The following is a 14,608-nucleotide window of genomic DNA, read 5'->3' as shown; positions in this document are numbered from 1 at the left end:
AAACCTTGTATCTTATTTGGCTTTTTTTTTTTTTTAAATGTATATGACTCACTTGGAGAATCCATCACAGCGGAGGGGGTGACTGGAAGGGAAAGATTGAGGCATTCTTGATAGTACAACAAAGGCTTTAAAAAATCATTTTCAGTTCTAATGTTGTCTCTTCAAAAATATCCCTTGTGGGGGGGATATATATATATATATATATATATATATATATATATACACACACTTAGCCATACACTAATGGCTTGTTATATGATACATGATACATGTATATATATATGATATATATAATATATATATATATATATATATATATATATATATATATCATGGATTTAGCACAAATACTCAGACCACAGTAGAAAGGCGGGCAAAGATGCAGGATCCTGTGGATTAACCACCCCCATCTGCCAAACGCCTGGGATGTGTGACCAACAGGCCCATCTCCCAACAGGATACCAACAGTCCCCTCTCAGTTGTACACACTGGGTCTTCCCCTCAGCAGGTCATTTCTCCATGTGCAGACAACCTGCACTGCTAAATCTCAGAAATCCTTCATTGAATCACCTCAACTTTATTTTGTTTCAGGGCTCACAGCAAGGGTGGGCTGCACACGTACACCCTCCGTTGGTCACAGGTGGCGGGGCTGAGCTTCGTGGGCAGGGGCAGGTGCATCAGTGTGTGCCTGCTGTGTAGCCTAGTGATGCCTAGGGGCCCTTCCATGTACACAGGACAGGAATACACAGCCAGGCTGCCTGGGGGTGGCAAGTCACTGGGGCGCCGGGCCTGGGCACTGACGCTGACTGGAGGCAGAGGGCTGGGCTGGCTGCAGGTGCTGTCCTGCAGGGCCCCTGCTAGTGGGTCCCACTCAGCATTCCGGAGCTGGAGCCCAATCAGCAGCAGCCCCATCTCTGGAACAGTAGGATTTGGATCATTCACCACCTAGAGGTGCCAGAAGCTGATCAGGCAAAGCTAGAAAGTTGAGGGGTCCTAGTGGAGGGGTATGAGAGCATATGGGGCTACTGAGCAGGCAAGATCACCAAGAGGCAAGGTGGGATAATTGTAAGGTGCAATCAGGGATTTGAGGGGGCGAAAGTGTAAATGGAGGGAGGGCATGAAGATACCTGGAGGTTCAAAGGGTTGCTGTTCAGCTCCTGATATTTATGGGGGAGCCCACTGGAGCCGGAGCCTTGGAAGGCAGGTAAATTCGAGCTAGGCACAGACTGGTTCAGGGCGGCCATAGCAAAGGTAGCCTCCCAACGCAGTGACAGCAGCAGGCGGCGTGGGTGGCAAAAGGCTGATAGGTGAAAGATGCGCTCTGGTACGTTGGTGTTCACGCCTAGGTAGCGAACCAACAGCTGCCCACGGCGTGACAGCTGTCGCAGCCAGTGCCAGGGTGGCTGTGGGCCGGCAGGCGCATGGCGACGCCAAGGCGGAGGTAGGCGGCCAGTCCAGAGAGCTTGAGCCACCGCGACACAGCGCGGGGAAGCACACGGGGGCGCACCCTGCAGCTGCTGCAACAGGCAATCCAGGTCCCGGAGCACTGCTCCCACCAGCTGGCTCAGCTCCAGCACCTCTGTCTGGAGGAAGGCCTGCAGAGGCCGCTGTGAGCTCAGTCTGAGCACCACCCACTCGGCGTCAGACTCTTCCTGGCCTGCGGTCTCCCTCAGCAGAGCCCGCAGTGACTCCAGCCTCCGCTTGGCCTGCACTAGGCGCTGCCGCAGCCGCTTTTCAGCGCGTCGGGAGCTCCCACGAGATGCAGGAACCCAAGTGGGTAAAGTTCGCTGCAGCGCGCTTAAGAGTGTGCGACTCTGGCGCCGTAACAGCCAGGCCTGGGAGCCAACACTCAGTCCGCAGCTCTGGGGTTCTGGCGGTGTGGGCAAGAGGTGCATCTGGGCCCTGCACTCTGCCAAAGCATCCGGCTCCCCTAGCTCTTGGAGGTGAAGGGGAGGGGTGACACATTAAGCCACCATCCCGTAGTAACTGTGAATATTGCCCCCTCCTACACCTTTGTTGGTACCGCGGTTCAGATTCCTGAGAGAGGGGCATTACACAGACTGTTCCCCACCCCAACACAGGTACTGACTGCAGCTTACCTGGGCTGGGCAGCAGAGTAGACAGCAGATACTGGGGTGTGTGTGGTTGAGCCCAGTTCCCGTTGCTGGGGTTCAGGCAGGCTTGTGTTAGGCTAATCAGGGCCTCCCTGTCCTTCTTGTCTCCCAAAGGACCCCCATAGAAAACCGAAGCTGAGAATAAGGTCAGAGCCCCTTAGTTGTAGCCCCTCCAGTTTCCACCACCTCCCAAACCAAAACCAAAGCTGGGAATTATGTCCGTGTCCCAGCTCTCCCACTCTCACGCCTTTCAGGGCTCTCTTGAGCGCTGATGACTGACTACATGGGGACAGGAAGAGTCTCACCTGCCAGCTCCTGCATGGCAGCACTGGGATTGCTAAGGCTAGTCCACAGCTGGTCTTGGATCTGAAGGACCTGTGTCAGGGTCACTTGACTCCTGGGGGAGGGGAGCAGGAATAGGGCATCAGAACCATCCCTTTGCTGAGGACTCTGGTCTTTCTAGCCCAGGCTCCCAAGTTCCAAACTCACAAGGGTTCACAAGTAATTGCTACTTAGCACTTCAAATTCAACTTGCTCTCACTGAAATCATCATTTCCTCCTATACCAGCCTCCTGCTGTCCTAGGCAGAAATCTGGGAGCCATCCTTGACTCCTTTCTTCCTCACTCCATATTTACTTTCTATCCCTACTGGTACTACCATACTATGGTCTTATTTCTTCAGAGTGCCAGAGCCTCCTAAAATGGCTCTGCTTGGGGCGCCTGGGTGGCTCAGTGTGTTAAGCCTCTGCCTTCGGCTCAGGTCATGATCTCAGGGTCCTGGGATCAAGCCCCACATCGGGCTCTCTGCTCGGCAGGGAGCCTGCTTCACCCTCTCTCTGCCTGCCTCTCTGCCTACTTGTGATCTCTCTGTCAAATAAATAAAATATTAAAAAAAAAAAAAAACAGAAACAAAACTGCTCTGCTTGCCTCCAGCCCTATCCCATCTGGTCCATTCTCCACACTGCAGCCAGAGTGATCTTTCCAACAGATACTTAGGATCACGTTTCTTCTATTTAAAACTCTCCAGTGGCTTCCCACTGTCCTCAGGATAAAATCAGTCCCCTTACCATGGTCTTAAAGGCCCTTTTGGAGGGCCTCACCTCCAAAGTCTCACCTTTCCCTGCTCAACCCCCAACATGTCCACCTTAGCCACAATGAAATCTTCCTCCTGCCAAGCTTAGTTCCCTCTACTCAGAAAAGCCCCATCTCCACCTGATCTGCCTCTGCTTCCTAGACTCAATTCAAAGAGAGAGCACAAAGTCCTTGGGTGAGCCTTTCTTGACTTCCCCTTGCCCTCACACTTGGGTGCTGCCCCGGCAGGAATTAGTCGTACTCCTCAGGGATATGGAAAATGCTCAGTGTTTGCTGAACGACTGACTGAGCAAGATGGAAAAGGGTCTCTCACCAGCACCCCCTGTGTGCCTGCAGCTTCATTCCATAGAGCTGCCGGTGTAGCAGGAGGCCATGTAAGAGGAGGAGAGGTAGCATCCCTGCTGGGGGTTGTGCAGAGAGTCCTTGCTGGGCTAGCTCCAAGCTGTCAGTCAAGATGTGGCCCAGCTCCAGAGACTGGTCCCAGAAAACAGGCATGGAGTGCTGAGCCAGCACCGCTGGGGCAGAAGGATAGTGCTGGGTCAGCATAGCACAGTTGCCCTCCTCCTTCAATCTGAGAGCCATAGTGGGGACTTCTCACCTGGTAAGGAAGCAACAGCTTCTGCAGACAAAATAAGCCAAAGACGGAAATCTCTGTGGACAGTCGTCACACTCTTGCTTGTGGGTTGGACTAGAGGCAGTTCTAACTCCAGGTCCGAGACCACTAGGGGTCAGATATGGGGGCTGAGATCAATCACTGGGTTAAAGGGTCAGACACAAGTTTAGGGACACAAACTTGAGGCTCTGGGGTCAGGAGTGAGATACAGGAGCGAGGGCATCAAGCTCGGGCCCGGAACTGGAATAGGGAGCAGACCCACCCCTGGCTCCATCCAACAGCCCCAGCAAGGGCTGCAGCAGCTCCTTTGGCCAGTGGGGCATCAGATGACAGTTCTCCAACACCAGCCAGTGCCCTCTATGCATAGCCTGGCATAGCGTGCTGACCACTACCGAGACTGGGTCCCAGGCTTCAGAGCCTACAGCGATCACCTCCAGATGCTTCTGCCCCTGAAGACCAACAGAGAAGTGGCAGAGAACTTAAAGTGATCATAGGATTACCCAAGGGACACAACGTAATGCCACAAATGACCCCAGAAATCCCTGAGTAAGCCAGAAAGATCTGTAAGAATGCTAGAGAGGGAGCCACCACACCCCATCTCGGCCCACAGGGGTCTGGTGTCTCTGTGGCCAAGAGACTAGGCTCAAACCTGCTCATGCCCGGCAGCCAGTTTCTGGATGATGGTCAGGGGATGCTTGGTGGCTGTGGGGTGACCAGGTGGTGGCAACAAGATCAGCATGGGCCGAGTAGCCTGACTGTGTTCGAAGGGTATGGTGGAGGCACCCAGGTTTTCATCCAGGGGCCGGCCCAGAAGGCAAGTGGTAAAGTCTGCCAGGGCCCCTGCCAGGCACTCAGGTCGCAGCACACGCCACAGAATCAGCTTCTGGAGGAGGCTGAGTGGGTCAGGCCCAGGCCCAGGCGCTGGACCCAGCACCGTGGATGACAGGGACAGGTAAGCCTGCCAAACACTGGAGTGGCCTGCCAGGGACGCACACAGCCCCGCAAATGGGGGCAGCAGCTCCAACATGCTACATTCACGCCAGGCTCTCACCCCCAGCCAGGTTGGCCGAGCCACACCTGGATTGCTGTAGCTTGTGCTAGGAGAGGCTGCCAGGCCAGGCCAGAATGCCAGCCTCTCCAGCTCTGGTGCTTTCCTTGCCATTCGCAGCAGCGCCAGAGCACCCAAGGCCCCCACCAGTGGTACTTGGGTCAGGCTGAGTGCAGCCACAGTGCTGCCCAGGAGCTGGCGGGTCAGCTGTACTCTCAAATGCAGCAGATGGCTGGGCAGGTCTTCCCCCTGATGAGTCTCACACTGCTTCATGCTGTTCAGAGCCCGCTTGGTGGCTGCTAGCCAGTTGTCAGGGCTCATGCGGAAAAGGGGCAGCAGGTTCTGCAGTGGGCTAAGGGTCTTTATTATGGCCATTCCGTGCCAGACCACATGCCGATAGGGTGCCCACAAGGCCACCTCCTGCAGTCTTAGGTCTTCTAGATCCTCGCAGCGGGCACGCAGCTGACATAGCTCTGCCTGAGCCCTCACCATGTCCCGCAGGAATTTAGCTGGATTCTGATGTTTTGGATTCTGGAGAAGCAGCATCCGCAGCAGCCGCTCCTGCAAACAGCCACCTGTTCCATGGGTCTGACCCTTTCCCACGAAGTCTGCAACCATCCACACTCATCTCTGCCCCCGTACCTGGGCCCCTCTAAAGCTCATGCCCACCCATAACCGGGACCCCCGGGCACCTCAGCAGCCTTCACAGATTCACAGCTGTCCAGGGCTCTGGTCTTTAGGTCCTCCCAGCGGTTCTTGAGCTCGGGACACTCTGCACACAAGATTTCATGCAGCATCTGGTCTTCCAGGGTATCCATGTTGAGGCTTAGATCCAGCACATTCATCCTCTTCAGCAGTTCATAACCTAGCACTTGGGGTCACATGGGAGATGCTTAAGCTTTCCCCTTGGCAAAGCCAGTGGGTGGGGTGTACTGGGCATATGGCTCCTGACCACAGTCCTGAGCCTGCCTGGGGCCAGTCTGAGGGATGCGGGAGGCCCACTGTGTCCACAAAGCTGTGGTGGCAACTTACCCACCAGGGCTCACCTTTTTTCAAGGCACTGAGGGGGACAGTAGTGCTCAGATAGAGACAGAAGCCAGGCTGCACCTGGGGATGGCTCAGCTCCTCCCGCTGCAGTAGCCATTGCAGTTCTTGGCACCCTAGGCCCAGCTCCATATTGGTCAGTAGCACGGGCAGGCCTATGAGGGGAAGACAAGGACACCCTACCCACCATGCCAGCCCCCCGCCCCTCCCGCCACACAAAATCTGGCTCTGACCAGCTCTCCGCTGGCTAATAGGAGGATCCCCTTAGGGCTCTTCCACAAGTTAGTGCCTGGCTTAAGGATGGGAGCTGAGGTCAGTCTGGGGGTGAGAGACTTGTGGGGCCACAGAAGGGGGACATGGTGGATGGGAACCTGTTCTCACCATTGGCAGCTGCCTCCCGGAGCTGAGGACCCAGCTCTGGGTCAGCACCTGAGAGCACATGAAGGTTGGGAAGGGGCAGAGACCCAGTCTCAGAGGCTGGCCTTGACTCCTGCCTCTCTGTCTCATCCTCCTCCTGCTCTTGCTCCTCTTCCTTTTCTCTCTCTTCCTCATTTTCCCTGTCCTGTGTCTTCTGCTCTTTTGTCTTGTTCTTAGCCTTATCACACCCTTCACTACTGTCATCTTCCTCTTCCATGGTCTCTTCTTCTTCTTGATTTCTCACAAAGCCCTTCTCTGTGGTAGAAAGATGCAGAGGAACTCCTCTCAGAGGATGTACCAGCCTCCCAGGGAACACCATTCACCCAGGGGCTCCATCTCATGAGGCAAGGTCTACAGGAAGACACCTTGGGAAAGTCACTTAAGCTCCTTCTGACTCAATTTCTTTATCTGCAACACGTCTGCAAGATGGGGTTGATATTGGTGGGTACCTCACAGGGTTACTGCAAAGATGACATGAATAGCTCTGCACTGGACTTAGTAAGCACTCAACAAATGTTAGCTGTCATTATTAATTCTCTAAAACTCCAGGGAGGGGTTCTAGGTATCCCTGAATCAGCTCCATTTTGAACTTTCACCAGATTGGTTAACAGAGTCTATGTATTTCTTTTTGCCTAAGCTAATTCTATCAAAATGAAAAGAATTGTGAATAGAAATCAGTGCCTGGAAGTAGCAACTTGTATGTGAAAGGCCATAAACTGGAATTAGCCAAGTCATGGGGTGTGCAGTGGACACAGAGGGCTCCCTCCCCAGTCCCCTTCTCCTTTGCCTCCTCTATTGCAGGAACTGGAAAAGATAAATAATATATATTTTTAAGTATTAAATTTAAGAATTTTAGGAATTTTTTTTTTTTTTAAGTATTAAGCTTAGGGGCTCAGTTAGTTAAACGTCTGCCTTCGGCCCTGGTCATGATTCTAGGGTCCTGGGATTGACCCCCACCTCGGGTTCCCTGAGCAGTGAGGAGTCTACTTCTCCCTCTCCCTCTGCCCCTCCCCTGGCTTGTGCTCTCTTTATTTCAAATAAATAAATAAAATCTTTTTTTAAAAAAGTATTAAGCAGGGGCGCCTGGATGGCTCAGTGGGTTAAGGCCTCTGCCTTCAGTTCAGGTCATAGTCCCAGGATCCTGGAATCAAGCCCTGCATCGGGCTCTCTGCTCAGCGGGAAGCCTGCTTCCCCCTCTCTGTGTGTCTGCTTGCCTCTCTGCCTACTTGTGATCTCTGTCAAATAAATAAATAAAATCTTAAAAAAAAAAAAAGGAAATAGGCAAGTGGAGGTTGTCAGGTGCAGTTTAGTGGATTCATTTCTTATTGCTTAACAAATTACCCCAAATTATCACTTAGCAGCTTAAAACAACACCCATTTATTATGTGTGAGTTCAGAAGGTTAGAAGCCCCACACAGCATGACTGGATGCTCCACTTGGGGTTACACGGGGCTAATCAGGCATCAACTGGGGCTGTAGTTCTCATCTGGGTCTTGGGTGCTCATTCAGGCTTACTGGTTTTTGACAAAATTCATTTCTATTTCACACTCTCCCAGTAGCCTGCTCCATCTTCAAGCCAGCAACAGTTTCTTGAATCTTCCTCATGTTTCAGATCTCCCTGACTGTCTATTCTTCCTTCCTTGCTTCTTTGAGGGGCACATGTACCTAGTGCACTAGGCACACACAGATAATCCAGGATATCTCTATTTTAAGGTCATTTGGTTAGTAATTAAGATTACTGTTTTTCCTGCTATGGAACTTAGTTACAGGGGTAACAATGGAGGACAAAAGTGATAGGGGCCAAAACTCTGCCTACCGCATTCGACTATCCAGACTGCTGGAAGATCTGTTTCCCTGAGAGAAGGGACAGAGATGGCTAGCAGCAACTCTGACATGATTCTTGGCAGGATAGCAGCCAAGATGGTAACAAACTACTACAAATATGGTAGCTGGAAAAAAAAACCCAAAAACTTATTTCTTCATAATTCTGGAGGCCAGAAGTCCAAAATCAAGGTGTTGGAAAAGCTGCACTCCCTCTGAAGGCTCCAGCTTCTGTTGGTTCCAGGAGTTCCTTGGCTTGTGGCTATATAACTGCACTATCTGTCTCCATTTTCATGAGGCCTTCCCTCTGTGTACCTATGCCTTCTCTTTTTTCTCTTATAAGGACAATTGTCGTTGTTTTTAGAACCAACCCAGATAATCTAGGGTGATTTCATTTCAAGGTTCTTAACTTAGTTATACCTACAAGACTCTTTTTCCAAATAAATTCATATTAATAGGTTCTGTGGGTTAGGCTTCAACCCACTACATTCAACCCACTATAATGTGATAAGCCAACATGCTAACAATCATTGAGCAGAAAGAAGAATCTGGGTACTTGAAGTCGGTACTGGAGCCCTGTACCTGCTTATCTCAGTACTTATTATAATGTGAGATCAATAAATCCTTCTTTCTATTCTTTTTCTCTCTTTTTAAAGTAGGCTCCACAGCCAGCATGGAACCCAATGTGGGGCGTGAACTCATGACCTTGAGATCCAAGCCTGAGCTGAGATCAAGCAAGAGTCGATCGCTTAACCAACTGAGCCACCCAGGTGCCCCAGTAAATTCTTATTTCTTTTTTTTTTTTTAAGATTTTATTTATTTGACAGAGAGATAAATCACAAGTGGGCAGAGAAGCAGGCAGAGAGAGAGGGGGAAGCAGGTTCCCTGCCAAGCAGAGAGCCTGATGCGGGGCTTGATCCCAGAACCCTGAGATCATGACCTGAGCCAAAGGTGAGGCTTAACCCACCGACTCACCCAGGCGCCCCTAAATTCTTATTTCTTAAGCCATGCTAAGTTGAGCTTTTGTTACTGATCATGATAGCATTCCCAGCTGATACAGTGAATTAGTAGTGGGGAGGGGCAATGTGGATTTTTCTTCTCCCTGCTAGGTTATGTTGTGGGTAAGCAGTTGGTTTATCTCATGGGACTTGGACCATATGCTCATTGAACTTCAGTGGATTTAGTAGAAGGCATGCTGACTACTTCTCTAGTTAGATAAAAGGAACAACCTCCAGAAAAAAACTTAAAGAAATTTCCTTTCTGCTTTTCTTTCCTTTCCTTTCTACATATCAAGCAATTTCAGACTACAGATGATCAGATACTCATGCATCTTGCTGATTTGTAAAAATAATTTTCTACCTTATATTGCATGGAATAGGAAAATTATTGGCTATTGGAAGAGCCTGGAAAATCAGGGAAGTCTAATTCTCCAGGTCCATCCCAAGCACTTCTCTTTTTAAGCATTCCCTGCTTGACAAACATAACAGTCTACCTCCCCCTTTTGATTGGGATACAGCCCCAAGTAATAGGGGTTACATTCCATAGCCAATTAGCCTAAGCTCACTGCTCAGACTGTTTCATTACTACAGCTCTGAGGTTAAGGCCAAGGTTTAGATGGGTGACATTTACATTAAGGCTTAGTGGGATTGCTAGAGTCCCTAGAATCAGTGTTAAGAGAAAAGACAAAAAGTGGGGTTTAAATTCAAGAATGAGAATATGCCAAGATTTCTGGCATTGGTTAATAGCTAATAGAGTCCTTACGCATGCAATCTGAAGGAAAAAAGTGAGAGAGTTAAAGAAATTAGCTAGAAAATCCCCTGTCTGGTAATAAGTGATCCGTGTTTGCTTCATTTTAAGGCAAATCCTAAGGCCCCATGCCATTCCAATAGGAAGTGGGTATGTAAGGCAGAACAGCTACAAACAGGAGACTCTTGCCCAATGTTCCTTTCACAGATAGCACTGGGGACAGTGAACTGGGAAAAGTATACTGTTCATCAGAACTCAGGACAGCCCAAGTGGCTATCCAAGAACTCCCGCTATAGCCAGTGAATGATGCTAATCATTCTCTTTACTGTCACTGTCTGGTGTCACACAGCACATGCTGAAGACCAATAGACAAGTGTGAGTTTCTTACCCTTACCTAGTTTCTAAACAGGACATTTACTGTAGTTATCTTGGTTTGATTTTGCTTTACTCTGCGTATCAGGTATATTACTAGGGCAAGATTTAGCATGTACTCACTCTGTCATAGGTTACAGAATCACAAAGAGCCACATCTGGGTCTGATCAAGAACTGTGAACATCGTTCACGGTTCTTGGACTCAGAATTGGACGCTGCAGCTGGAGGTTTCTTCAGGGTGTCTCTTATTAGAGAGGGGGTAAATTCACTTACATGGAATAGTTGTGTCATGGGCATTTGTGTAATGGGATATGGGCACAGTGGCATGTTGTGCTGGACAGCCAAGGGATGGAGTGGAATAATGGTAGCAGTAATACATTAGTAGTGACACTAACATTTTGGGGAATTTATTATTTTTAGGCACCGTGTAAAACCCTTTTACATGAATTGTCTTAATATGTTTTAAGATGGGTATAATTAAGATGCTCATTTTATTGCAAATACATTTGGGCTTAGAGCGATTAAGTACCTTGCCCTATTTACACAGCTAGGAAAGAGCAGATATGTGACCCAGACAGATTATAGAGCCTGATTAAAGAGCCCATATTACAGACGACTTTCTTACCTACCTAGCCCATTATAGATGTCTATTATTCTCCCCAGTGCCATTCCCAACCTCTTCTTCTGGAAAATAAACACCCTTTCTCCTTCCCCTACACAACACCCTTATTTCCTTCCCCTAGGAAACACATCCTTCTGATACTCTACCCAGATGGGTCTCTGCTCCAAGCAGAGCTAATAGAAATATTTCCCCAGAATTCCTGAACATGGGGTAAATTTGGATAGTAAGGAAGGTTCTGAGTTGTAGGCCAAGTTTCTAAGAGTGCTGGGTCGACCAGGGAAGTGGATGATCATAGACTGGTCAGCCATGTAGATTCAGAATCATTGCAAAATAGGCCCTAAGATGCAAATGTGACCTAATTGATTAATATCATATGGGCTGATGAAGTCTAGGATACCCTGGCCACAAAAATTTAGTGTCTTCATTATGAAACGGAAGACCACATGTGGCCAAGACTGTTGGCCTTTCAGATACCCGAGAAGCATTGTGTTCATCATCCCTGGCTTTACCTCTGTGCTCAGTGGGGTCTGGGACCAAGGATCTAGTCTCTTGCTGAGGCAGCGGGTTCAGCCAGATGAGGGCCTGGTTGTCGGGGTCAAGCACTAGAGGCCATCGGCAACTGGAGTAGTGGGTGTTGCTTCTCAGAAGCAGGCCTGCCAGGCGGGCTGACTTTGCCTGGGGCTTCAGGTCTCGGTCCCACTGGAGCTGTTCAGATTCAGAGCTCAGCAAGGACAGAAGGCTGAAGGGAGAGCGTATGGAGAGCAGGGGGTTCTTTGGTGGCATGACGACAGATTTCTGCATCTGCTTCCATGCCTGTGCCACATCATCTGGACCCAGGGGCTCCTGAAAGCCCCTACACAGAGCCAGCCACTTGTCTAGTAGCTCCTGGCGCCGCACCGGCGGGAAAGGACCCAGGTAGATGATAGCAGCTGAACACACGAGGGCGTCTCCGAACACAGTCAGGCAGTCCCCCTTCAACTTCTGGCATGAGAAGGGAGAGGGGAGGGCTTATGGGCCAGCGAGGAAGGTACAGGCAGAGAAGGAGTAAGGCAGGAGGTGCAGGAAAGTGTGGCAGGGAGGGCCCAGGGAGCAGCCCAGGAGTTGGGGGCAGTAGTGCAGAAATGAACTTGAGGGGGAAATCCGGGAGGGGCTGGTTACCTGGAGCTCTGTAGTCCAGGAGTGCACGGGTGTGAGCAGTGCAGCCTTGATTGGCCACTTGTGGTATTGGCCACACTGAGCCTGACTGAGGTTCTCTATCATCTGGTTGCTTGAAGCCCGGGCCTCTTCCAGTGTCTTGGCCAGATCCAAATTGTGCTCTAGGGTCTCCTGGGCCTGGAACTGGCAGCGGCCCAGGTGGGCCTGCTCCCGAGCCAGTGTGGCCTCTATCTGCCGCAGAAGCAGGCCCGTGGGTAGTCCTCGGCGCTGGGCCAGCCCGTAGCGCAGAACAGCCCAGAGCCAGGCGGCCAGGTTTGCTGCGGGTATGCTTACTGCCCGCAGAGCTGCATCACTCATCCCTGGAGCATTCAGAGCTTGGGTTAGCTTTATCATCTCTGAGTCTGTCATCTTCTCCTTAGGGAAGAACACCAGCTCCTGGGAAAGTGTGTTAAGAGAGGTAAAGGCAGACATAGGTGCTCTGCTCAGAACCTTGCCCCAACCACCTCACTCCGCCAGCCCCCCTCACCCCCGCCGCCACCGCCTTAGGCCTCCACTCTCCTCCTCCATTGAGCTCCACATTCCCTACCTGGTAAAAATCCTCGGTGCATAAGAGTTGCTTGGCACTGGCCCAGCCTGTCTCACAGTGGAACAGGTCGCACAGTGCATCGGTCACTTGGACCACTGATTCTGGTGGTGCTCGATAGCTCCGTATCTCCTCAAAGTCAGCCACCTGCAGCTGGCTCAGGGGTCCCAGGAAGGCCTTACCCATCTAAATGAGGAGAGATGCACTCTGGAAGTGAGTTCCCAGAGTGTCCTCTTCCTTCAAGGTGTTGTCAGGAGGGATCACTTCTTTCTCAGGGTTCCCAAGAGGGCAGTTCCTGAAGTCATCCTACCACCTTTTCCCCTCCCCCAGAAGACTCCACGACAAGCCATCCCATTCTCTCCTCTGGGCATCTCTCCTATGAAAGGCTGTCCCCTCACAGGAGAGGACCAGTGCAGGGCAGGCAGCAGGAAGAGCCCACCTGCTCCAGGAAAGCCTCGTGCTGAGCCCGCAGGTTATCCCGCTGCTTGGTCAGGGTCTCAATGAGGTTCTCCTGCTGCTGACACTCTGCCAGCTGCTGCTTGATGAGCAGCCGGCCTTTCTGTAGCTGCTGCTGAAGTGTGGTCACATTCTGTAAACAGAGATCCAGGCTCTGCAGCTCAACATCCTGGGCCAGGTGGGACTATCCCAAAGGGAGCCCTGTGGGCGTGGGACTCCAGCAGTCCTCACTTGACAGTCAGGATGACCAAGTTGAACTCTGTATAGTCCCCAGATAAAGACTGAGCCCTGGAACTGTCACTTACTGGTGTATGAACAGCTCCAATGGGTGTTTGCTTCTCCTGATCTGCCATACAGGCCTAGGCAGTCTGACTCCAAAGTCTGTATGCTTAACCATTATGCTATACTCTTTATCTTACTTGACCCATTAGTGGCATTTGTTACAGAAGATAGTTCCCGCTCTCTTGAAGCACTGTCTATCTTTGACTTTCATCACTCTGTGTTATCCTTTGGCTTTGTCCAACTTCTGTGGCTGCTCTTTCTTCACCTCTCCCTCTACCATCCCTTGGCAACATTTTAGGGCCTCCCTATCTTCTCATTCGACACTTCTATGTATCCTGCCTAATTTCATGGCTTTGATAACCACTTCTGTTCTAAAAACTCTCAAATCACTATCTCAAACCAGATTTCTTTCCTGAGCCCCACATCCATGTATCCATCTGCTTAGTGGAAACCTCCTCTCTGATGCCTCGCAGGCCCCTCAGACTCCACATGTCCACAAATGAACGTCTTGGCTACGCCCCCTCAGATCTCTTACAACCTTATTTGCCTCCTCACATGTTCTTTTTCTCAGAGAACTATGGCAAAATACACCCAAGTTTCCCAAGGAAGAAAACTTTATCGTTACCCTGATTCCATCTCTTCTATTCCCCCAAGCCCAGCCCATCTTCAAGTCCGTTCAGGTCTGCCTCCTACCAGTCTGTCCTGTCTGCTCCCCTGCCCGTGCGTGGGCTCCCTCACTACCTATTCAGCTCTCTTCTACTCCACTCTCTATGCTGAAACCAAATACCATCACTATCATGTTCCTGAACACTCATCACTCTCCCAGTTGGTTTATGAGGCCTCCATGCCCAGGAGGGCTCAACTCCACTTTCCAACCTCTTATCTCTCCTCCCCCAGCACCCCACTCTCCAGCCATTCCTGACTTTCAGCTCCTCCAATGTGGCACACATTCTCTCACCTCTGGGCCTTTTCCCGTGCCCGATACTTCAGAGTATCAAGTATCAATGGATTTCCTCTGTCATAACACACTGTCTTGTAATTGCCTGGATGAATCCATATGTTCCAGTAAACTAGGCACCATGAAGGCAAGGTCAGTACAGTACCTTATCTTTCTTATTAGGAGGAGCTATCATTTACTGAGCTCTTACTGTGTGCCAGCACTTTCAAATGCTGTCCATGTGAGATCATTTAATCCTCATCCTAATCTCTCTGGATCTTAGTTTTCCCATCTGTAAAATGGGG

The 14,608-nt window shown here is 50.5% G+C and overlaps 1 protein-coding gene across 8 annotated transcripts in view; it reads right to left on the bottom strand.

Moving 5' to 3' along the window:
- Positions 1-561: 561 nt before the first annotated feature.
- DNHD1 (dynein heavy chain domain 1) overlaps positions 562-14,608 on the bottom strand; it is a 75,036-nt gene continuing 60,989 nt past the window's right edge. For 6 of the 8 annotated variants that reach the window (XM_082682911.1, XM_082682914.1, XM_082682913.1 and 3 more), the window contains 15 exons: positions 13,068-13,217; positions 12,632-12,814; positions 12,049-12,480; positions 11,400-11,871; positions 6,293-6,583; positions 5,914-6,066; positions 5,560-5,738; positions 4,469-5,428; positions 4,082-4,268; positions 3,805-3,927; positions 3,520-3,721; positions 2,420-2,511; positions 2,100-2,249; positions 1,128-1,936; positions 562-945 (listed from right to left, as the gene is read on the bottom strand). In XM_082682911.1, the coding sequence (XP_082539037.1) occupies positions 595-945; positions 1,128-1,936; positions 2,100-2,249; positions 2,420-2,511; positions 3,520-3,721; positions 3,805-3,927; positions 4,082-4,268; positions 4,469-5,428; positions 5,560-5,738; positions 5,914-6,066; positions 6,293-6,583; positions 11,400-11,871; positions 12,049-12,480; positions 12,632-12,814; positions 13,068-13,217 (4,734 nt within the window). In that variant the 3' untranslated portion in view covers positions 562-594. The remainder of the gene's footprint in view (positions 946-1,127; positions 1,937-2,099; positions 2,250-2,419; positions 2,512-3,519; positions 3,722-3,804; positions 3,928-4,081; positions 4,269-4,468; positions 5,429-5,559; positions 5,739-5,913; positions 6,067-6,292; positions 6,584-11,399; positions 11,872-12,048; positions 12,481-12,631; positions 12,815-13,067; positions 13,218-14,608) is intronic. The other 2 variants (XM_082682915.1, XM_082682916.1) reach the window with 2 other exon arrangements.

This window comes from Mustela nivalis (assembly GCF_964662115.1).
Source record: "Mustela nivalis genome assembly, chromosome: 9".
Classification (NCBI taxonomy): domain Eukaryota; kingdom Metazoa; phylum Chordata; class Mammalia; order Carnivora; family Mustelidae; genus Mustela; species Mustela nivalis.
Note: the sequence above shows the minus strand (reverse complement) of the source record. Positions and strands in the feature narration are given on the sequence as shown.